This window comes from Apodemus sylvaticus, chromosome 23 (assembly GCF_947179515.1).
Source record: "Apodemus sylvaticus chromosome 23, mApoSyl1.1, whole genome shotgun sequence".
NCBI lineage: Eukaryota > Metazoa > Chordata > Mammalia > Rodentia > Muridae > Apodemus > Apodemus sylvaticus.
In genome coordinates, this window is record NC_067494.1 from 8691588 (window position 1) to 8717048 (window position 25461).

At 44.6% G+C, this 25461-nt stretch overlaps 1 protein-coding gene across 19 annotated transcripts in view; it reads right to left on the reverse strand.

Moving 5' to 3' along the window:
• The window catches only part of Epb41l2 (erythrocyte membrane protein band 4.1 like 2), a 159746-nt gene that overhangs the window by 49245 nt on the left and 85040 nt on the right, over positions 1-25461 (reverse strand). For all 19 annotated transcript variants that reach the window (XM_052169881.1, XM_052169884.1, XM_052169883.1 and 16 more), the window contains 3 exons: positions 11447-11551; positions 4570-4612; positions 3598-3673 (listed from right to left, as the gene is read on the reverse strand). In XM_052169881.1, the coding sequence (XP_052025841.1) occupies positions 3598-3673; positions 4570-4612; positions 11447-11551 (224 nt within the window). The remainder of the gene's footprint in view (positions 1-3597; positions 3674-4569; positions 4613-11446; positions 11552-25461) is intronic.

Below are 25461 nucleotides of genomic sequence, written 5' to 3' on the forward strand. Positions count from 1 at the left end.
AGAAAGAAAAAGGAAAAAAAATCTAGTCACTCACTCTTGCGCACGTCTGCCCTTTCATACTGCTTTCTTCTTTCCCAGAAATGCCTTTAGCAACGACAGTCCTGCTAAATCTACCTTGGCATCCTTACGTGTCCACTCTCCTGTCCAAGCTAGCTGTGAAGCCTCCACTGACCCTGAGATGAGGAGCAGTGACCTCATTTAGATCTTTTCAGGGTCACCCTTCATGCTGACCTTCTGCATGGGTGACCCCATCCACACTGTGAGACCCACTGAGTAGTAAGAGCTGTCAGTCCCTCGCTTTCCTTGCTCTGTCATTCACATAGGGAGGCACAGACTCTGGGCAGGCCTCAAGGCTGGTGAAGCTCAGAGCGACCAGACAGGGCTCCCGTCCATCGTAACCGTACCCAAGTGTCCATGGGGAGACAGGAACTCTAGGATGGGCCCAGCCCCACACTTGTCAAAGGACTCACACATGCACTGACAACTGCTCAAGAATTGTCTAGTTAAAGGATCTCCTCATCGATGCTATAGTCTGAGTATTTCCGTGCATTTCAGAAGTCCTCTGACTCGTGGGACCACACAAACGTACCAGCACTGCTCGGGAGAAGTAAATTTGAAGCTGGACCCCAGCTGCTGAACGCCCACCACAGCCATGCTAGATCTCCCAGCCCTGCGGTTCCCTGCCGTGTCCCTCGGTGTCAGCCCAGCATGCCAGTCCTCCCGTTCTCAGCCACGCCAGAACAGTTTCAAATAAACTGGTGAGAACTTTCTGAATTTCCCAGATCTGTCCTTGGTGGGAGTGCTGGTACTCAGCAACAGAGGGAGTGCTGGTACTCAGCAGCAGAGGGAGTACTGGTACTCAGCAGCAGAGGGAGTGCTGGTACTCAGCAGCAGAGGGAGTGCTGGTACTCAGCAGAGGGAGTGCTGGTACTCAGCTTTACATGATATGAGGCTTCAGGCTGATAGTGGTGCAAGCCTCCGGGAAAGCCTGCTGACCCCTGTGACGTCAACTCACAATGAAGACCTTAGGTGGGACTTCCACAGGTCTTGAAGAGCCAATCCTGATACACACTGAGCTCTTCAATTAGCATAGCAGACACATAACTTTCTTCCCAGGACAGGGAGACTTTCCAATACAATTTATATAGAAAACTAAGCACGTGCCTGTGCAATAAAGTCGAAATCACCATCGGATTACCATTCCCCAAGCAAATTATTGCAAGGAAAGGGGAGAGCGTGCACACCAGAGGGCCCTGTGTCCATGACATTCATTGTTAAAGGCGCTTCTGCAGAGGAGCTCCGCCCTACATGCCAACACACCAAACACTGTGCCCGAGAGAGAGTCACTGCGGTTACAAGAGCTACTACTTATTCTTTGCTAGCCGGAGCGTGGTTAAAACCGGAGTGCGATCAGTGAACACGGAAGGGCACCGGCACTCAGCCACAGCCAAAGTGCTGCAAGGCAGTAACAGGCGAGGGGTGAGAGCACTGCACGCCTGACTCTGCACTCAGCAATGAACGTCCATCTAGTTCATGCGAATATTAACACTGACAACCCAACTGGCCCAGCAGAAGCATAAAAGCAGGATGCACTAACTGTCGGTCCTCCTCTGAGACCATCCTGTTTTCTGAAGTCTTCCCTGGCCATGTGAATAATCATTAAAAACTGCATAGCGATCATCATTTGCACCAACTCTTCACAAAGTTACGGCATCCTATCACTCACAGAGGGGACTAAGATGTCCATGAACTCATCTGTCCACAGTTTCCTCGGTTACCATAAAATACCCTGTCAACGCAAGATCAGCAAATGCTCTTGCTTCTAAACTGAATCCTCTATTTGCAACTTAAGACTATGTTCTTATGGCCCACATAATCTCAGGAGAGATGAAAATGAAACAGCTAGCCTTAGCTACATAAATTCTACTCTGTTGTTTCTTTTACTGTGTGTGTGTGGGGGGGGGGGGGGGGGGATAAGGAAGAAAAGTCACCAGTGTGACTCTTAAGATAAATTGACAAGGGGCGGGGGGAAACCTCACATAGCACAGTGATGACTGTGGGAGCAGAGTCTGAGTCCAGCACTCAACCTTCCGAGGTGTGGAAGGACAGGCACTCAGCCTTGCCCACCAGCCCACCCAGCCCAGCGTGAGGCTGAAGCTCAGACACAGACTGTGCGGCTAAGAGCAAGGTGGGACCACAGAGACGGCTCAGAGGTTAAGAGCACAAACTGCTCTTGTAGAGGACTGAAGATCAGTTCCAGACATTCACATTAGGTGGCTTGTAACTGCCTGCAATCAACTCAGACGCCTCTTCTGGTCCCCAGGGGCACCTGCACTCAAATGTACATACCCACATATATTCAAAACAAAATGTTAAAACGAAACAACAAAAAAAGCCAACGTAGGGTTAGAGAGATTTAGAGAGATGGCTCAGCGGTTAAGAGCACTGACTGATCTTCTGAAGGTCCTGAGTTCAATTCCCAGCAACCACATGGTGCTCACAATCATCTGTAAGGGGATCTGGTGCCCTCTTCTGTCATGCAGGTGAACATGCAAATTAAATACTCATATACATAAAATAAATAAAAAATAAATCTTTCCTAAAAAAAAAAAAAGCCAAGGTACATTGCTCCCAAGGAACATATTTGAGGCTGAGTACTGACGTCTACATTCATAAGAATGCTGCATGCTTTTGTGTCTGTCTGTCTGTCTGTCTGTCTGTCTCTCTCTCTCTCTCTCTCTCTCTCTCTCTCTCTCTCTCTCTCACACACACACACACACACACACACACGGGGAGGGGGAGGGGAGAGGCTTCTTTACATACTAACATAACTGGGTAAATACAAATATATGATACCTGCATACATGAGACCAACACAAGTATACATGGGGTAAACTACTAAAAAAACACTTTTGCATTAAAATATGAGACACTGAAGATAAATGCCTTCCACCATATATTTACATTCCACAGAATGTAAATTTGCCAGCAATACTTTTCTTTATCCAACTGTTTTATTACTTGAATATAAAAGAACTAAAGAAGAGGAAATAAAAGTCTTGACACTGGTAACACTTCAAGCTATGCGGGACACGATCCAGCTTGATCCAGTTTGAAGTGACCACCCAAGTTTGCCTGGTTTGGTTTGTAAAGCTGCCGGAGGCTGCTGCGAGGCTCAGCAGCTACAGGCCCTTGAAGCCCTAAGACAGGTGCTTAGTAACCTGAGTTCAATCCCTAGAATGCCGGAGGGTCAAGCAGACTCCGCGTGCCCACCCTATACGCTCTCTGACATACACAATAATCCATATTAATTGCGAGATGGCTTAGCTGTTAATAGTGCATACGGCTCTGACAGGGGACAGAGATGATGCGTGGAGCCTATGCACCAGCTCAGAGCTGCCTGTGACTCATCTCCCTCCTCTTCCTGTGGATTCGAGGCATGCATGTGGTGCATATACAGAGATCCAGGCAACATTTTATACCAATAATTGTCTTTTATTGCTCTGTCAGTCCTACAGTTAGAACCATACTCACAGAACACAGAAATGAACAATAGCAGTAAGTAAAGACGCATTGCAAAATGTAAGCACAAGGTACCTGGTGATATCTTCAGTCAGCTGAGAAGGATCCGGAGGATAAAATTTCACATTAAAAGTGAACAGCCAGGGAAGATCTGCAATTATAAAATCTCGTTATTTACCAAAGACCAGGTTTGGGTGGCTTTTGTTTTGAGTAATTTGATATCACCTAAATTAACATAAATAAGTCTGATCTAAAAAGTAAGAGACAGGATATAGCCAGGGCTATTATACAAAGAAACTCTGTCTCAAAAAACAAAACTAAAACAAACAAACATCAAAACAAAAACAAAAAAATGCACAGTTCCAGAAACGGCTCAGTCTGCACAAGCATGGGACCTGAACTCCATCTTTAGCAGGGTAGAGCAGGGACAAGAACTTGAACTCCAGCCTGGGGAGGTAGACACTGTAGAGCCAGGCGCATCGGTAAGCTCGATGGCCGGCCGGCAATCTAGTTGAATTGATGGGCTCAAGATTCAGTAAGAAATTGTTATCTCAGAAAACAAGTGTGGAGCAATCAAGGAAGACACCAGGGTTGACTTCTGGCATGTGCTTACGCTTACAGACACACACATACACTCCGATATATACAACGTATACATACAACATAAATGTTCAATGTATTTTTTAAAACCCAGGCTGTTATCTCATACAAGTAGACTTCACAGACACTAAGAGTAAGTCTATTGCCTCCTCAAAGGGAAGGCTCTAAGCCACCCGCAGTTAGACTCCTGGTTTTGTTGTTGTTTGAGGTAGGGCTGCACTGTGCGGCCTGGAGCTCAGGACCCTGCCTTGGGTGTTAGGACTACAAGCACTGGCACCATGCCCTGCTGGGGTCCCTTCCACAAGCATCTTACTTATCGTTGGCTTCAGCATGCAAAACAGAGCCAGCACCCTATTCTAGGTTACAACTGTAGTAGTTATCGCCATAGGTTGTTATTAAAGGCAGAAACAATATGGACTAATTTCAGTATGGTCCTTAAATACTCACTTCTCAGCTGTCTCTTTATTTCCTTTGCAGGATCTAGCCAGTTCTGCAGGAGAAAAGAAGACTCAGTTATGCATAAGAACTATCCCATGTCCCCAAAATAAAGCGCAAGTTTACAGTCCCTACCTCACATCTCAGACCTACTTCTATAGCTTTCACTCAGTAGCATTCTCCTGGGCGCGTGCGTGTGTGTGTGCGTGCGTGTGTGCATGTGTGTGTGTGTGTGTGTGTGTGTGTGTGTGTGTGTGCACGTGTGCTCCTGTGCATGTAACAAAATGCTAAATCTTTCATACAATAGTGAGAAGGGGCACACATAGGCCTGCTTCACAAATCACCCCTCAGGCACCGAAATAAGTTGTTTAAAGTTGCTTCTTGCTTAAGGATAAAATGTGAATTGTAAACCGCTGGCTCAGAAGTAAGTGTGCTATGATCCTAACCATCACATCAACCTCTAAAGCCAACTTCTTCACATTCCTCAGCCTCTTGTCTCTACAACCCATGAAGAGATAATGCCGCCACCCCCCTTCCACCACCCCATTTCTCATTTGAATTTAGAAAACACAATTCTAACATCCTTGGAATGTAACATCCTTCCATTTCCCTCTCATTTCTATTCTTTGAGAAAGCTGACTAAAAATAAAACATCTTAAAGCAAAGAGAGAGAGAGAGAGAGAGAGAGAGAGAGAGAGAGAGAGAGAGAGAGAGGAAAAGGAAAAGAAAAAAAAGAATTCCAGTCTCTGAACCACATAAGGAAAGTAAATCTTTCAAACTGTAAAGCAAACGGTTCCCACAAATGACCACAAATTTGTACCTTGTGCTTCCCCGCCCTATTGTTAAGTCACGGGAAAGCCATTCACCTAATGTAAAACAAGTGCATTTTTGGAAAAACAACACATTGATTCAAACAACTGACTTTATATATAGCAAGGAAGTCTGATGTTGTCTCCCACCCAATGTATTACAACACCTGTATTTAAACACAATCTTACCCTACACAGAAAGAACAAAATGTGTGTTGTTATATATGAAATAACTGCCTATCAATCTACTGAAATGCAACAGAACACCAGTCACCATTAAAAAGTATTAACAACAGCATCTTTTGAAAGCAGTCCTCAGATTTTACTACACCACGGACTGTGACACAAGGATCCAGACCATACCCAACAAGGTACACGTGTCTCTGTCCTAACACTGGTGACAGTCAACGCTCTCACTAAGGAGCCTCCAGAGCATGGTCCAGCTGCATGGGGCGTTGATATGAGGGGCTAGGGAGATGCTGCAATGGCGCCCCAGTGCTGCGTTAGGAAGCAGCTCTATTTTTTCACTCAGAAAAATAGTGTAGCATTGAGCTTCCTGACCCTGCAGCTGCTGCCCTACACACAGCTGGTAACAAATGGGGAACTATGACAAGAACACAAGAACAAGAAAAGCACATCCTCAGCTTCTAGTCAGGCTGGACTGAGGCTAGGGAGCGGGGAAGAGGGGTTAAATGTGGCGCACTGGAACCAATAGAGTGCTTGCTGGTCACGAAGGGAACGGACTCGGGGACAATGGCTACAAGCCCCAGTGACAAGATCCCCTTGCTCGTCTCCCAGACTCCAGTTTCCTAAGGGTGAGCTCACACAGATGGCCTGCAGGGAGAAGCAAAGGGTCCTGGACTAATAGTGCGTGCTCCTGGGCGGCTGTTCTAACTCCTCCTAGAGCCTCCCTGTACAGTCAGGCTGCTCTCGGAACTCCTGACCCTCTGCCCCACTTTTCCAAGTGCTAGGAAGTGTGTGTGTGTGTGTGTGTGTGTGTGTGTGTGTGTGTGTACACGTGTATATATAATAAAGAGGATGGTGAGATTAAGATGGTGGCGTGTGGACACATGCAGTGCACGTGTAAGCACACACAGCAGCCCCTCGGAAAACACCAGGATGTATCCTTACTATGCTAAAGAACTGGCTACCACAAATACAGTCTCTGGGCTTAGAAATATATAGAGTCAAATTCCCACTTACTTCACGCCAGCTCGATGACTTTCGCCCCAACTAAGCCTCAATTTCCTCAACAGCAAAATAGAATTCACATCTACCCAGCAGAAGCGACCATCTTCCACCCTAGAGTCTCCCACTACTCTTCCGGCTGACCTTTGGATTTCGGAGTTTGAACCTCTACTCCCAACAAAACTTTGCCCATGTCGTCATTTGTTTTGGGGGAGTCTCGTTGTTTTAGGGGAGTCTCAGATTGGCTATGAAATGTAACAAATTCACCCAAATTCACTTGAACAAGTAAGTGAATGCTTCACCAGATCCCTTCACTGTGCACGCTTAACCACGAGGGTCACCAGATCCCTTCACTGTGCACACTTAAGCACGAGGGTCACCAGATCCCTTCACTGTGCACACTTAAGCACGAGGGTCACCAGATCCCTTCACTGTGCACACTTAACCACAAGGGTCACCAGATCCCTTCACTGTGCACACTTAATCACATGAAGGTCACTAGATCCCTTCACTGTGCACACTTAATCACATGAGGGTCACCAGATCCCTTCACTATGCACACTTAATCACATGAGGGTCACCAGATCCCTTCACTGTGCACACTTAACCACAAGGGTCACCAGATCCCTTCACTGTGCACACTTAACCACATGAGAGTCACCAGATCCCTTCACTGTGCACACTTAACTACACAAGGGTCACCAGATCCCTTCACTGTACACACTTAACCACGAGGGTCACCAGATCCCTTCACTGTGCACACTTAACTACATGAGGGCCAGCGCAAGAGGAACATTCCAGGGTTTCTGCATCACAGTGAAACTTATAGCCCATCTGGAGAAGAGAGGATTATAAAGTTTACATGAACTAAATGTAGGATCTTGCTCAAGTTAGTTACTATGAGCCTTTAGTTCTGCTTCTGGGGAGCATGACTGGCAATTAGTGAACTCCTTTACTCTTCATATAGACAGCATGGATATCAACTATACTTCTAAAAAATACCTCTTGTAGAATTGCTTAGAGGAAACTGACTGATATCATGCCTGGGCCAAATGTCAGACTCTGTTAATAACAAAGACTCAAGACTTTCCTCTTTGAGGAGAGTTCAATGTCTTTAATGATGAATTCATTTATACACGAATACCAAAACTACACAGACTTACAATTCTCTATCAAAGAAAAGCATGCTGTGTGAGTATTTTCTATAGCAAAGTTTATATGAGACTTTTACAGATGGTGAGAAGTTTGATACTAACTCTCATTTTCATCATCACAATAAACTGGAATGCCTCCAAGTCCGAGTCACAACTGAGAGACACAATACCTCACTAAAACCAAAGACAGCATAGGTTTTCCCACATGACAAATTGCTGTACAAAATACTTATAGCTGTGTCTAAATTCCACTGTACAAAAGGCTGAAGTGTGTGCTCAAGGCTTCTTTAAATACACATAATGTTTAGAGCAAGAGGGAGGCACGGGGCCAGGACTCTGGTAGAACGGCGTGGTGTGGGTCTGGCAGACACACAGCACAGAGAGACACACCCCACAGCCTACAGCTGAAACCTCAAGAACTTCAAAGGAGGATTGTGAAGCTAAGTTTGACAGTAACAATTTCCTGAGGGGAAAAAAAAATGGAAGACCGTACACATCTATATTGGGAAGAATGAACGTTCTTTTGCCTAAATGTTTTTGAGACCTGGATTTTGCCTATATTTATTTATTATATATAAACACATTATATCTAAAAATGAACACTATAGACGCATAAATATGTAACTTAACATGTTCAAACTATATTTGAGTACACACATTCTGAAAAGTGAGTCTCCCAAAGGTCACGGGAGCCAACCATAAGTGGTAAAGTGTCTGTGCCGTCTTACCAGCATGTTCATGTGACATGTAAGAATCACTGTCCAGAGTGAGGTAAGGAGTGCTCCACTCTTCTCCAGCAACGGGCATCTTTCTGTCACTGAGAACACTACAGTAATCTAACTACAGTCTAGCCTTACACAGTCTTAGAGGAGATGCAAGTTATCCACCTCTGAACTATACACCCAGCCCCCTTCTGATCTGACCATCTTAGCTCCAGACTGTGGCCATCCCTTCCACAGCCAAACCCTGGGTCTCACCATCGCACAACTCCCCACCTCCTTACACTTCGGCATGCTGTTTCCAGATACAACCAGGGTAAGGAGAAAAAGCAACACGCAAATAAGGTTTGTATTAATATTAACATGCCGATGGCAGAAGAAACTGATAAGTCACCTCCTTGGGCTGGGGAGATGATGGTAGAAGGCAGGCTGTGGATAGGGGAAGGGCCTCTCATAGTGGGATGTTTAAAGAACTCCTTAGGAAAGGCAGGTGTACTGGCTGGTTTTGTGTCAACTTGACACAGGCTGGAGTTATCACAGAGAAAGGAGCTTTAGTTGGGGAAGTGACTCCATGAGATCCAGCTGTGGGGCATTTTCTCAATTAGTGATCAAGTGGGAGGGCCCCTTGTGGGTGGTGCCATCCCTGGGCTGGTGCTCTTGGGTTCTATAAGAGAGCAGGCTGAGCAAGCCAGGGGAAGCAAGCCAGTAAGAAACATCCCTCCATGGCCTCTGCATCAGCTCCTGCTTCCTGACCTGCTTGAGTTCCAGTCCTGACTTCCTTTAGTGATGAACAGCAATGTGGAAGTGTAAGTTCAATAAACCCTTTCCTTCCCAACTTGCTTCTTGGTCATGATGTTTGTGCAGGAATAGGAGCCCTGACTGAGACAGCAGGCATTTAGACAATAAGAGAAAGAAACTGTCACTGAGACACCGTCTGAATGAGCAGACAGATACAGCAGCAAGGCTCCCTTGGCAAGCAGCATCTGTCTGTCACGCACTGACTGTCAGGGCCGTGAGACACTGCTGAGGAAGAAGCTTGTATAACTATGGGGGCTTAAAGTGTGGGCAGTAAAGGTGTCTAACTTCAGTTAGATCAGACACCTGACTATTCACAGAAGTGAGGAGAAACCAGAATCCAGAACTAGCCTTCTGGGACAGATGGTATTTAAAGGGAGGATAAAGTTTGCTTTTAAACCAGGAGTGGTCAGCAGACAGCTGAGAAGGGATCAAAGGCTCTGGTGTAACACATCGACTAGACATGTATGCTAAAAGTTTAAATTAAAAACAGTAAATCGTACTGCCTGAGTACTTATTCAGACTATTTTGTTTGTAGTAACAAAAGCATTCACAACATAATCATTTTATATTTTACAAAAATTAGACAATCTTGGAGGAAGGAAGGAAGGAAGGAAGGAAGGAAGGAAGGAAGGAAGGAAGGAAGGAAGGAAGGAAGGAAGGAGGGAAGGAAGGAGGACGGACTGGCAAGCCACTTTCTCCTTTGGTGCTTTGAGGCTTAACAATGAGCACTTGATTGGAACCATTACCAACTGGTAATTTATTGCTTTACAAGGCACTCAGTTTATTTAGTGGAGTGTGTTTTACTTCTGAGGAGAGTACTCTAAACAATTCTAATAAAAAGACATGCTATTCAACAGACAGGCATGCAATTTGTCTTTAAAGGTAGAATTAAACCACTAATTACAGATCTGAGATTTAAGGCTGAACAAGTCAAGAAAATTTAATTTGCATATAATTACCATGCTTAAAAATAAAACCCTTTATTCCTTTACTGGGGTCTGTAAATACAAACAATGGTACTATTCGGGCAAAAACAGCATGCACAGTTTGTGAGCTTCCTCCGATGACTACTGTTCTGCTGGCTGAGACATGGAGGCTGACACGACACAGAACCCTCTTTGCTATCACTGAGGACTCCACATATCCTAACAGAATGCTCACAGTGAGCCTGTCTGCAGCCGCCATCTAACAGACTAAATGGCTTCCTCTGTAGGGTGCGACTCTAGACAAACTCACATTCTTCCCTCTCTCAGTCAACATCTCACTCACACCAACCCTCAACACTCAAAGAGTGAAGCAGAGGAGGAAAAGCACTTTCCCTAATAATGCCGATGGCTACAGGTTAGCCCTGACCTGCCAGAAAGGGCTAATGCTCCAATCTCACCTGTGAACTGAGAAGCTTTGAAGCTCTGTAAAATTAGTACCAACGTCAGATCAACCATCCTGCTCTCCTGCTTAGTGTCTAGGAAAAGGCTTAGGAGTGGTCTCAGCACGCTCGAGGCATCCGCCAGCTCCACTCCCACACCAGTCTGGCACTGGCTGGTCAGATGTCCCCTGAGAAGAGCTCGCCCTGCCACCTCTCTTGCCCCAACAGCCCAGCCACAGAGATACCAGTATCTTTCCCACACAAAGCCACTCAAGTCCTCTAAGCAAGACAAACACTTCTTCCCAAGCCTCTAGCACTGGCTCCCTGCAGTTCAGGCTTATTCAATTACTGCACAGGTTACTGCACATCTGCACAGGTGACTGCACATCTGTATGTAGGTACCAGGAGCCTACTTGGCCTCTGAATTTAGAGCACTATAAGGCAGGAACAGGACATGGCTGAGACAGTATTATTTAAAAAGATATTCTTCACAGTATATCATCAATTTTCCCACTATTAAATCTTTTAATGTATATGTTTTGAAATCCTTTCCCCTCAAAAGTTCATTACAGAAGTTGATTCCACTGTGAATTCAAGAGCTAAAGTGTTCCCATAATTGTAAAATCAGTTTTTCTATCTCAGATAAGATAGGAAAACATTCCATTCCAGCTGCTTGTGGTGCACTGTACACAACCAAAATGCCAAGAAGCATCAGTGAGTCTCTCACATAATCACTTTTAAATATTGGCCAAAAGTCTCTTAACAATCATGTAATCGAAAGTTAAATTTATTCTGAAATTGAACTGTTTACAAAAAAAGAATGCACATGGAGGACATGAAAGTGTAATCACGTACTTTCTGCTCAGGATGCTCCTGAATTACAAGTCCAAAGTAGTCCTTCTCCAGGAGGTTCAGGTGCTCGCACACTCTGTCGAACAACGCTTGTCCCTTCGCACGTTTCTGCAGAAAAACAGAGCAAGTCTTTACTTTTCTAAAGGAGATGAGGAAAGAGAAAGAGGGTTAGTGACACTTAGGACAGGGAGAAGAAAGGAGGCCTGGGGCGGGAGCAAACCGGATGAAAATGGGGAAGAGAAACAACAAGACAAATTCCATAGGAAACAAAAGTCATAATAAAACCTGTTTTGTGTACTAATAAAGCTTAAAGGGCTATCTTCAGAGCACCAGCCATTTACTACAAATTAATATACACACTTATTTTCAATGTCCTAATGATACAAAGTATGATTCTAAAATCCACAACTAATCGCGTTCTGCTTTACCGCTGTTCTCTTTAACTACTGACATTTAAAAGGAAAATGTGGGGTATCATGTACTCACATGAACAGTAAAAATGTAAAACCTGAACATGATTCACGACGGTTCTAAAAGCACACTGCCCTATGAAACCATCTGATGTGACCTCTCAAGTCATGAAGGCTACCTGTGACCCTGACTGATGCGACCTCACACAAGTCATATGGACTCCACCCTGCGACCCTCATGTGACCTCACACAACTCATATGAACTCTGCCCTGTGACCCTGACTGACGTGACCTCACACAACTCATATGGACTCCGCCCTGCAACCCTGATGATGTGACCTCACACAAGTCATACGGACTCCGCCCTGTGACCCTGATGATGTGACCTCATACAAGTCATATGAACTCTGCCCTGCGACCCTGATAACAAGTCATATGAACTCTGCCCTGCGACCCTGATAATGTGACTTCACACGGGTCATATGGACTCCGCCCTGTGACCCTGATGATGTGACCTCTCACAACTCATATGAACTCTGCCTTGTGACCCTGATGATGTGACCTCTCACAACTCATATGAACTCTGCCTTGTGACCCTGATGATGTGCCCTCACACAAGTCATATGGACTCCGCCCTGTGACCCTGATGACGTGACCTCTCACAAGTCATGCAGCTCTGAGGCTTTATTTCCCTGTTGCTGCTATTCTTAGATATTTATGCAGAACAAGCTTTTTCCACTTCAATTACGTTTTTATTTCTAATTTTCTGGAGACTATCCATTCTTTAGGAAACTTAAAAGAAATTTAAAAGCCCTAGGAAGACACAGAACGTGGCTGACAAAGTATACTCATTTCCAGTTACGATGGATGGGACGTGACCTCACACAAGTCATGACTTGTCGGACATATAACTGAGCTGGACAGGCACCGCCTCCCACAGCCTTATAGACAGCACAACAGCCAGGGGAACCAGAGTGGGACCAATAAGAGAGGGCTCGGCAGACGCCCCATTATTAGAAGATGCACCCGTTTGCTCATGCAGTGCCTAGAACTTATGGACACACAGAGAAAGAGATAGGCAGACATCTTGGGGAGTGGGATCTGGTGCTTCTACTAAATGTTTTCGTTATGATTACCACTTCAGTACTAAACGAAAGAAGTTCACACAGATTATATTCCCATAAGCAGTGTGCTATGTCTATCACTGTGGCTTAACAGTCAGAAGTTGATAGTTAAGTTACTAAGTTTCTATTATTTACATGCTTGCAGTACATAGAAATGAAAGACATGACTACCTCTTAATAAGACGAGTGACTGAAGGCAAGACTCCACCTTACTCCACCACCAGTTTCCACAGCTGTGAGAACAGCAACATAACACAAGGTATACTGCAAGCATGAAATAAACTAAAGTGTGTAACTACTGGCTACAGTTCTTGAAATCAGGAATATTTAAGCACTATCTAAGACAATGTGTATAAACACACATCAGAGAGAAAATACATTCCAGTCTTTTCAATAGTTTCTCTCTTAGACACAAGCTCTACTGGACATTTTATCCTGAGAGACGAGGAGGGACACGCCCACAACGCCGCCCCAGGCTGGTGGTCCTGTCCTGAGCAGGACATCAAAGCCCAGCACGGGAACTGCAGTCGGACCCGCCAGCCAGCGTCACTCAGCATTTCAGAACTCTTCTGCTCCTGGACAGCATGACAATGGAAACTCACTTAACCTCCTACAAGTAACCCAGGAGCAAGGAGCACCTCACGACTCTCTGTGGCAACCAAGTGAATGAGACAGGGTGTGCCCAAGCATCGGGCTCAACCGCAGCTGAGCTCCTACTCCGAGTTGCTCTTTGACTGGGCCCACATCTCACAAACACCAAAATATCGCCTCGGTGCCCGGGCATCCCTCCTACTAGGTTTCATCCCTCTCTACGACACGGGCATTTTAGCAGCTGAGGAGAAGCCAACTTTGCACAGAGTTCCCTAATCGTCCACTCACGATCCCCACTCTCCAGAGCTACGGAAAGGCCGAGACCACACCTAGACCGACAGCTGGATCTAAGAAGAAAACAAGAAATCACAACCATGACATCGCACGTGACTCTCAGAGGAGGAAGCGGAGAGGGCAGGTATCTCAGAGGCCTGACGCCTCACTTTGGTGCTCGCTCGTTAAGCCTGGTGGAATGAACCTCTCCTCAGACACTGCAGGCTCCGTAAGATGATGAACAGCCAGTCGCTAAGGCGGTAGGTCCTGTCCTGTTCACACGGGGCTGCAGTGTTTGCCAAGCTGCAAGGCCGGGTACACTGGCCCAGCAATAGATGTCAGCCCCGTGTTCGCCAGCGGGGAAACAATAAGGAACAAAACATAAATGGTCTCGAGAAATGTCTATTCAACTAGCAAGGACAGATAATGAACTCCATAGACAGTAAGATGCTGCCTGTGGGGCAGAGAGAATTCATTTAGGTGTGTAACATGTTTAATAAAACATATGAGCTCTTTCATGAATTCACAGAAGGCCTTGAGCTGTTGTAAAAAATAAGGTGGTGTTAAATGTGATTCAAAAGTTTCCGTGGTTTAATTCAACCACCTTTGAAATGACAGGAAGCTGAAACGATCCAGTTTTCCCATCTGCTTTTCTGAATTTCTCTGTGACTGTCACACTTACACGAGGCATGCTCTTTCTGTGTTTGAGCTAGGGTGTTAGAATATAGTTCAGGTTGTCATTCAAATTCTCAATCCTCTTGTCTCAGTTTCCTGAGTGCTGGATTATGGACATACAAACTATGTCCAGCAGTTACGTTTTTTCTTATAAACAGCTACAGGTGTGTTGGGTGGATTACAAATGAACATTTGCCAAACAAGCAAAATGAAATACACCTGCTTACAACTCATAAGTTAGCGCTGTGAGTGTATATGCCTGTGAGTAAACATGTCCAACTCCATGTATGTGTTGCTTGTACATAAGTGATTTCAGAAGGCTGGAGAGGTGGCTCAGTGGTTAAGAGCATCTACTGCTGCTCTTCCGAAGGGATTGAGTTCAAATCCCAGCAACCACATGGTGGCTCACAACCATCTGTAATGAGATTTGACTCTGGGGTGTCTGAAGACAGCTATAGTGTACTTACATACAATAAATAAATATTTATAAATAAAACAAACAAACAAACAAACAAACAATTTCAGGGCTGGCCACTTGGTACCGGATAAGCAATCAGGGGGCCGTCCTTAGGAAAGACTAACTATTCCCTCCACACGTATACCAGTAACAATCAAAGAAAAGGTCAAAACAATCAAAGAGGCGGTGCATTTGAGAGGGGCTGTAGGTAGATGTGAAGGGCACAGGAAGATTGGGGGACGATGACTTGGGAGGCACCAGGGGAAGGAAATAAAGTGAAAAAGTGATACACTTTTTTGCAAAAAAAAATATATATATATATATATATATATAGTTAGTGTTAGCATTTTGTCTAAGTTCTGCCCTCACAGTTACCTAGCAACAGACAGGTACGCCTGACTCACTATTAAGGGGGCTGCTTGCCCCTCCCTCCCTCTCTTCCCTTTCTGCTCCCCCTCCCCATCCCCTTCCCCCTCTCTCCATGTGCTCATGGCTGGCCTCTACTTCCTCTCCTCCCCTCCCCCCCCACCTCTATTATTACCCTCTTACCTTCCCTCCCCATTCCCTGAATAAGCTCTATTCTATGCTATACTGTCCTGTGGCTGGTCCCTCAGGGGAGGGATGCCTCAGCGTGGCCTGGCAGAGGCTCCCCTTTACCCCATATCTGACTACACCTCCATAGAACATATTCCCCTCTTTATCTTTTTATAAACACATCAGTCAGTTCATGGGCTATCGTTATAGTTTGGGGATTTGGGCCCAGATAAAGAGGACCCTCAAATCCTTTCTCTGGATTTAAAAAAAAAAAAAATTATGTGGCACACACAGAGGTCAAAGAAGAACCTGCAAGAGTGGGCTCTGTACACAGAACTGAGGTCGGCAATGCTGGGCAGCCAGTCCCTACAGTTCACCAGCCCAATCTACTTACCTTCAAAGGTCAACGCCATGCTCTGCTTCTAAGCAAATCTCTACATTTTCATCTAAGACAAAGCCTATTCCAACCTCCTAATATTTAGGCTTCCTTCCTTAGCACTCTGACTCCCTCCCATTTTGATGGATTTCAGTGTCTAGTTTATTTAAGAAAAAGCATCTTGCCTCAATGCCTTCTAAAGCAGTATACTTCACTGAATTAAAAGCCAGTAGGACAATACTGCGATGGCTCATATTATTAATGCAGGTCAAAGGTCCGGCAGAGTGGTGTAGAGAGGTCAGTCTGCCTGGTTAACAGACACACACAATCCCGTGCCCCCTCACTCGTGACTAGCGGCCCATAGACATCCAAAGCACTAAAGCAGGAACACACTGACAATCAGAGTGTGGGAGAAGCACACCTATCAGCTCTCCCTTAGCGCGAGAGCGAACCTCTGGAGAACTGCACGGCAGAGAGCCACTCTGCAACAGTCTACAACAGGCTACAGCCACATTCAGACGCACGTCCGCTGGGGTTCAGGCTGCGCCCATGCCCCACTGAGACATCAGCTGCACTGCTGTTTCATAGTGCCAACTGAGGCATTTGTTTTGTATCTGATCTTACGTGGTAACTTATGAAAACTGTCAGCCTCTGTTCTGATGATAGAGCATGCTCGTCATCAGTCAATAAAACCCCATAATCAGGAATGGGGCGCCATCTCCGTGGTAGAACCTTGAAGCACATCCACGAGACCCTAGGTTCAGTCCTGAGTCCTGTCGCAAAAAACGCTCATACAACTTACCAAGCACATTTTGGAAAAATAATTTTTCGTTTTTTATATCAAATTCCAACAAGCTTGACAGTTTACATTCCCCATGTGCCTCTTACTAACCCAACTCGCATTTCCGCACTGCAGAACCAGGGAAAAGAAGGGTGCAGTGGGGAGACTGCTCTAACTCTCCATGCATGGCTCTGACAATGTATGTGTGTGTATGCACAGCTGATCTGAGTTCACACATGTGTGCCTGTACGGCAGGGGCACACATGCGTGTGTGTGTGTGTGTGTGTGTGTGTGTGTGTGTGTGTGTGTGAGACCTTCCTCATCCTCCCCATTTCTGGAGAAGAGGTCTCGGAATCCAGCGCTCACTGGGTTCAGCTAAACTTCTGACCAGCATGTCCAAGGGATCCTCTGCCTGTCTGCCCCGCTGTGAGAGGCCTGCTGCCTGCCTCACAGGGCTCTCTGAGTGGGCGCTAGGGATTCACTCCAGGTCTTCGTGCTGACGCTGTATGGGCTGAAACCTCTCTTGGTTGTGTTTGTTTGTAGTGATAGAAGCTGCATAATATATTAGAGACATACAATGGAGGGAGGGAGGGAGGGAGGGAGGGAGGGAGAGAGAGAGAGAGAGAGAGAGAGAGAGAAAGTAATATAATTTAGATGTGTTTTCAAAAATATTTTCAAGGACTAACTGACTAGCTTATGAGAAATCTCTCTTTAAACAAGCAAACAGAGCAGCGGCCCCAGCTAAAGGAAGACAGCCTGAGACGGGAGCCTCAGCTCAGGCTCCAGGTCCGCGCTGTCATTTGTGGCATTCGTAACTGAAGCCAACACGGGGCATTCTGGAGGCCCCTCAACTTGGAGGAATCTGGGCAAGTGCTTCCCCAGCACGCTGCAGAGGATGCCACACGCTGTGGCAGCTGACAGAACACAGCCACTGTCCTGGGTAGGCCCTCCACAGTGCCTCCATTGTGTGCCGCCAAGGCAGTGACGGGAAGCACACAATGCAATCCATACATTACTCCCAGAGCTATGCGTTACACTCGCTCAAAACTACACTGTGCAACTGTAAAAGGCCACGAACAACGGTGTGCACAGAGCCCACAGAGCGAGTGCATTGCTGTGGCGGGGCAGAGGAAGCCGAGGAAAGCCATGCAGAGGAGGGAAGAGCCTCAGCCCAAGGGCTAGACAGGATCCTCTTCCTGCCAGTGAGTCACCTGTCCCTATCTGTTCCTAAGTTCATTCCACTTCTAGCAAAAGGAAACCAGAGCCAATGACCTTTTTTTATATGTTCAAAACATAATTCTACATGTAAATAAGTCACTTATGTTTCCCTGATTATTGATAAAAATTCGAAAAATTGAAAAGGTTATGTCAAGCACTCAAAAAATTCCTCCCAGTTGAAGACACCTACAGAAATTCCTATTTGGAGGGGTGGGGGGAAATGTACATCTGACTGAATACACAGACATTTTATTCCTTGGTCCTCATTCTCAAAGTGATACAAATTAATATCTACTTACACTGTATCAACACTGTGTTATAAACTCTAAGTGATCTGGCAGTAAGTTCAAGGATACAGGAGGATAGACATACAAAAAATACTAGGCTATTTTACAGAAAAGAATTTATGTTGTGTGGCTCTGGGTATTTGTAGAGGTTCTGGGAACGGACCCCCCTCAGATACCCAGGAACAACCAGATTTTCAAGGAAAAAAATAAACAAAAAAACATATTTTAAACAGAATAGCATATTTCATCTCCTACGACAAAAAGAAATATCCATTCTAGCCAATTAAATAAGCATGCAAAATAATGTAATTATCTAGAAACATGTAAAAAATGAAAGAATATCAACACTTATAAAATCATCTTTAAGAAAACTATCAACAGTGTCAAAATAGAAGTTGTAAAACTGCTAGAACTAATTCAAAGTCTTAAAAGATTTTTTAAAAGCCTAACTTTAATATGTGTTACATTTAAGGGAAGGATCCACAAGTTTATTTTAATCCTGTAATAAAACAAATTGTAGAAAATGTGTTCCATAAACTGAGATTTAGAACTGAAACCACACACTGAGCTCTGGTCTCTAGACAAGCTATTATATATAGTCTAGCATCGAGGTATGAAAGAATTCACACACACTCTCTTCTCTCACTCAGCCCCTGCCCGCAGCACACAGCACCACTGCACAGCCATCAGGAGAAATGAAAGTCACGCCAACCAAACTTCAGAAAGCAAGCTCAGAGGGAGGAGGTGGGTGTCCATTCTCTTCTTTGCAGCCTCTCCATGGGTGGTGGTGTGCGTCCCAGTAGGATTACAAGGGAAGAACTCAAGGACTGACAACAGACTGACTTAGTAGTAATGTATTCAGTGGCTTTGAACAACTGGACTGGTCCAGTCAAAGACACCCAAGGAGGCAGGCTTAGCTCAAAGCTGGCCACACGGGCCCATAAAGCCAAAGGACAAACACTGATGGTGTCTGGTGTTTGGTGTCTAGGAGTAGAGGCTTAAATTCTAAGCTATTTTAATACATCTTTCCTTCTATATAAATTAAAAGGAAGCAAGTCTTCCTAAAGTATTCTGTTGTTTCAGGAAAGATGGCATTACACCCCTTCACCTGACAAAAATCTGGCATTTTTGTTGGTGTTTGGTAGTCTATGTTCAATAATTTGAAGTTTTTAAATCCCTCCATATTTAGATATGATAAAAATGTGCCTGTGTAGACTTTTTTTTACCAATTTTAGTCTGAACTTTCCCACTATAACTTAAATAGCTCTTCATTTTTTAAAGAGAAAAATATCCCAAAGAAATGGCTACCAATTATGTCTCAAACCCAAGACAAATGGCTAACTGAGCCACCAGTTTCTCCCAGAATCCCTCAGTCCCATCAGTTAGTTATAAGGAGTGGCTGGCAACCCCCACGTCTACCCTGAAGGCTCCAGAGGCTGGGCTCCCTCCCTGTAAAACCCAGCGGCTTTCGTTACTCAGCATCTGTCCATCTTACTCTCCTAGCCCCAGGCCAGGGTCAGGGTCAGGGTCAGGGTCAGGCAAAGTCCAAGGTATCTCTGCCTCTGGCAATGATCTCCTTCGCATCCATAATAACCCTCCTCCACACGTAGCAACAGTCCTGCCCTCCTCTTATATTTCTTTTTGTCATTCACTACTAACATGAGAGCACAGGTAAAGCCACCGAGTGGTCACTACCTCGGGCTCAACAGTGCCCACAAGAAAAGGTCAAAGGTGGCCACTCACACTGAGAGTTACTTCCAAAGGGCAAGTGCATTCCTTTCAAAGTGCAGTTGAGTTGTCAGAAAAACAATCCTGGTATTTTAAAACCAAAAGTAGAAAGAATATTAGAGACTTGCCGACTACTCAAAATTCAAAACTATCCTTTCAAGAGGCGACATTATTAAAGAAAAGACTGGAATACGGCATTACTGATTCACCTTTTCAGAGGTGAACCAATGCAGTCAGAGATTTACCACTTCAAGAAAAGCAAAGAACAAACTCTCACAGTTCCCTGCAGGCTGCCAACTCCTGAGGGCTTCCTCCTGCAGAATGTTCTTACTCCAGGGCCTGGACAACCTTGGGCAGAAATATAATGACTTGTTTTCACTCACCAAGGCCTGGAAGAATTTCTACAAGTCAGTGCAGTACAGGTCAGAGGAAAGATGCAATCAGGAACACAATGCTATCAAGGTATTTCAGGAAGAAAGAATAAGAATGTACAAAGTGGTGGGGAGTGGTGGCACACACCTTTAATCCCACGGCTCTAGAAACAAAAGAAAGAAGATATCTTGCAGTCAAGGCTAACCTAGTCCACAGAGCCAGAGCAAGTTCCGAGACAGCCAGAGCTACCCAGAAAAGCCCTGTTTCTGTACTAGAAAGTAAACGGAAATTATTATTTTAGGAGAATTGACTTAGGCAAAGCCTTGCATTGATGCTCTGCAAGAGAAAAGTAAAGTTTCAGAAGCAATAAAAGTACTAAAGAAAATCCACAAGAACTTAGCAGCTGTTCAACAACAAAGACCCCTTCACATGACACTGTGTGATAACTGAACACACTAACAGCATGTGAGCTGGGTACGAATCAGATGCTACAGATCAGAGAAGAATCATGGAGCTGAGGAACACAAAGGAGATTCTATGACCAGAAACTTTACAGGAGAGCAGACAACTCAGGATGTGAAGGATGAGATCATAACGAATGCACAGGGGAGGGAAGACAGCCTGGGGTCACATCTAACAGTCCCTAGTGACCAGCTATTTGTGGCTTAAATAAGAGTCGGGCCAGCTGCCACAACTGTAGGTTCTCTGAATACTTCAAGTGAAACCAAAAGCTCCTACCACTTCCATGGAGTAACACCTTTTGCCACTTTTTAAAAAATCAAGCCCTTTGACACAATTACAACCTCAAACCTCTTTTATGACCTAAGGAATAACGGAGAGCTGGTTGGAGACACTACATTTGCATCTAGTCACTGGAATTTTAAATTTGCACATAAACTATTCCCAGTTCCAAACACCCGAGCACACCCACCCATCTGTGTGGGATTTTTAGAGTCTCACAACTTCTGGGTCAACTGAAAGTATGTAGATATGTCAGGATTCGTCCAGGGAAGTACTGCAGACCTTGAGGCGCTCCGCTAGCTGCCAACAGCCTGCTCTCAGGACTGCCTTATTCATGAATCAGGGCGAATGGTTGTGACATTCCTGCTAGCGCTAAAACAATGCCTTCAATTCTCGGACAAAACTGACACGTGGGAAAGCTCACACAAGCCGGAGGAAAGTGTGAGCTTTGACTCGGGTGCACAGGGACTCACACTTCTTGCGTCTCCCCACTTCCATACTTACTCCAACTTTCAAAACTACACAGAGATTTACAAGCTCTAGAAAATCCAGCTCAACCCCCGAAATACAGGAAGCAAATATTTTCATTCTTACTGAATCTGAGAATAGAAGGAAGGGCAGGAAGTCACTTGCCCAAGACATACAAAGAGTCAATAGGAAAGTAAACAAAACCCTCCGGCTATCCCCACGACTTCAGATAAACCTTACTGTATTGTTCCTTACAGGAAAGAGCCCTGCAGTTTTAGCACACCAAGCAGGTCAATGCCTTCAGCAGCAGCAGCAGCAGCATAAAGACTCCCACAGCCAAGGGCAGGATGGAGCTAACATGCAAAGTCCACAAGCCCCTCAAATTCTGCACAGCTTAAACACTGGTACCAAATTAGGTTGTCATACGTCACTTAAAAAAACGGAATGAGATAAAAGTTGATATGGCCTTCATTTAAAAAATATAATACTCCTCAATGACAACGGTGGTGCACACCTTTAATCTCAGCACTCAGGAGGCAGAGGCAAGTAGATAGCTCTCTGTAAGCTGGACCACATGGAGAGTTGTAGGCCAATCAGGGCGAGATACATTTTGAAATTCTTTCTCAAAAATAATAGTAAAAGTAACAATCCTCAAAAGTAAGATTTAAAATACATGTGGAAACAAGTGCATAAAGATACAGTAGGCTTTGGATAAATGGTAACGCATACAGTCACAAGAAACTGTGGCTTCCTAAGCCAGAGAGCCCACGACTGAGTGTGCACTGTCCAGCCTTGTCCACAGGCACTGCCCAGCCATGCGCATGTTCAGCCATGTCCACAGGGTCCTCTGAGTTTAAACAATCATGTCTAATGCACTGGATCCAATCTCTGCCTGTCATGTCCACCTTCTGGGGGCCTGGCAAATGTGGTCGACATTCTTTAATGTGTTAATCTTAACCTGCCTCTCCTTTCTCAAAAGAACACCAACTTTAAAGGTGACAAAGGGTTTGAAACCAGTTTATTTGGCAGTTGTCTTCATCCTGGGGCTCCGGAGCAGAAGAAACAGGTTTGTTTGTTTGTTTGTTTGTTTGTTTGTTTGTTTGTTTGTTTTGGGGGGGCTGAGAGAAAAAGAATTTTGAAACAGTAACTCCCCCCCCAAAAAAAACCCCAAAAACAAAACAGTAAGGGAGGTCACGTGTATTCTACTGTCCCAGATACTGGGGAGGCTGAGGGAGAAGGACCTCAGCTCAGGAGTTTGAGGCCATCCCTGGTAAGTGAGTTAAGCCCATGTCAAATGTGTTCTTTTCAATATCCAGTCTTCCCCTACACACATAGGGGAAGAATGGATATCGATGGGTATACAGAAATGAACATATTACATATATATTTACAAAGCAGTAAAAATGATATATAATAAGTATATGCGTAATTACGCATATCCTAAATGTTAATTCCATCTATGCCGAATGATCTAAGCAGCAGAGATGATGATTAGATAGTATAAAACCATCTTGCAGAACTATGTTTTCTAACATTAAAGACATTCAGCATGACATAGCGTTGCTTACATCAGACAGTCGGAGATGGAGCCTTCACTGACAAAAACCCTGATGGACAGGTAGCGCAAACAGTGACGTGTCCAAGTGACCCAGTGCTTTAAACGAGTCACACAGAACTGCTACCTGCAGTGCATAGCTAACCAGTGCAGTGAACTGTTAGCACCCCACCCCTCAGCTACTGCAACCACACGGCTAACATTTGCCAAATCCTAACCAGCATCTTGGCCTTTCCAGACCCACTGTTCTTGGCTCCTCTGCTCTAGGGGTCAGTTCTAATCTTACACAGGCATCTGAGGTCTTCCAAATCCTCTCTATTCTATGAAGACCCTGTGAACAGACATTCTATGTAGATGTCCTACAGTGGCCGATTTTCTTTTGTTTTTGTTTTTCAAGACCAAGTTTCTCTGTACAGCCCTGGCTCTGCTGAAACTTGCTCTGTAGAGCAGGCCGACCTCTGCCTCCAGATTAGAGTGCTGGGATTAAAGGTGTGCACCACCTCCCCTGGCTGCTGCCAGCTATCTAATGGCTTCCTCTACGACTGTGGGTGAAAAATGACAGGAAACATGAGAGCATGCAACCACGGCTCCCCAACCTCTGCACACCACTCCTGAAGAGCAAACGGAGCAAGTCGAGAAGACATAGATGAGAACACATTAATGTTATCAAGCTTCTACCACAGTGAGAAGGAAACTTAGATGGAAGAAACCTTAATTAAAACAGGAGATATAGCACATGACTTCTGCACTGCTCCAACACCTACTAGAAGAGATGAATGACCTCAGACTTACGTCCTGCCCAGCAGCTCACAGGAGCTGTCAGTGCATAGCACTGCTGCAGGAGAGCCTCCAGGGTCTACCCAATTCTGTTTTGCTTTGTGCCTGAGAAGAATAAGACATTCGCCCAACACAGCTGCTATAATGCTGATTTATGATCTACTGTCTGCGAAGGTTTCTTCTTAAAACAGCATGTTAAAAAAAAATCCCATATTAAATAAAAAGAGAAGCTGGGCGGTGGTGGCTCACGCCTGTAATCCCAGCACTCTGCGGGGCAGAGGCAGGCTGATTTCTGAGGCCAGCCTGGTCTACAGAGTGAGTTCCAGGACAGCCAGGGCTACACAGAGAAACCCTGCCTCGAAAAAAAACCAAATCAAAAAAAGAAAAAGAAAGAAAGAAAAGAAAAGAAAAAGGCAAAGACAAAGAATATAAATTCATACTCATAAAATTATGAGACTCTTATAAGCCTACTTCTTGGTGAATTTAGGGATAAGTTGCAGCCTTTAGTCCTGGGTACTATGGAAGTCTGTTTTGGGAAACACAACGAACTGATTCTCTGCAAGCACCAGACTCAATCTGCTGAGTCTGGCTACACTTTTTCTTCTTAATATTCTAAAGTTAGATCAGAGACCTAATAAGCACATATTAATGCAAGCACAGTAGGAACAAACTTCAAATCAGTGCGTCTGTAAAATACAGACAATTCCCGAAGAACAACAATGAGACTGAGGCGCAAGCAAACAGATGCCCCAGACTCAGAAGGGAGAGACAGTCACAGGCGTCGGGGCTGGGAGAAACCTCTACAATTCACTAGTTAAAAGATAAATTTAAAAACAAGTTACTTCAGGTTTAAAAGAAATGGCAGAAGCTGAAGCAGGCAATTCCTAACCAAAATGCTACTACAATAACATTAGTATCTAATAAAGTGGATTTAAGGTATAATATAACAATCAGGGAAACTGCCAACAGTATGTAATTCTAAAGTTAATAATCTAGACTAAGATTTTAGAAAATATAAATTTACAGGAATAGTAAGGCAAATTATGAAATGAATACGGCCATTTTAACATACTTAGAAATCAACAGTCAACACAGTTAAACAGTACAGACAAGAAACAGACGTAATTAATTGGATCAAAGACAAATCCGAAACTCTAAGAAAACTATGCTGACTAGATACCTGGTGAGAGTCTTAAACACACAACAGAACCTCTACTTTAGACCACATTCTGAGCACAACACAACAAAAAACTTGGATTCTGAAAAAAGGAAAATTCCCCATGCCCATGTGTGTACACACTGAAAATTCTAAATCATATACATAAAAAAAAATTACAAAGTCAAAACTGTATGTTATAGAAAATACTAGAAGGTGAAATTAAGAACCAGAAAAGCAGTATTCCTAAGTATTAAACTCAAAAAGAAAATTGGGAAAGCACAGGAAAGAGCTGAGGGGTGCAGGGTAAGTCAAGGGGAAATAATATAAGGTTAAAAACGAAATAATCAGTAAACAAAATTAAGTTGTTGGTTTTGGAAGGAAAATAACACATTAAATTTGCAACAAAAATGTAAGTAAGAAAAAAGAAAAGGAGTATTCCTGGTGTTGATTCTGCGTCCCAATACTGGATGAAGGCGGGTGCTTATTTGCTA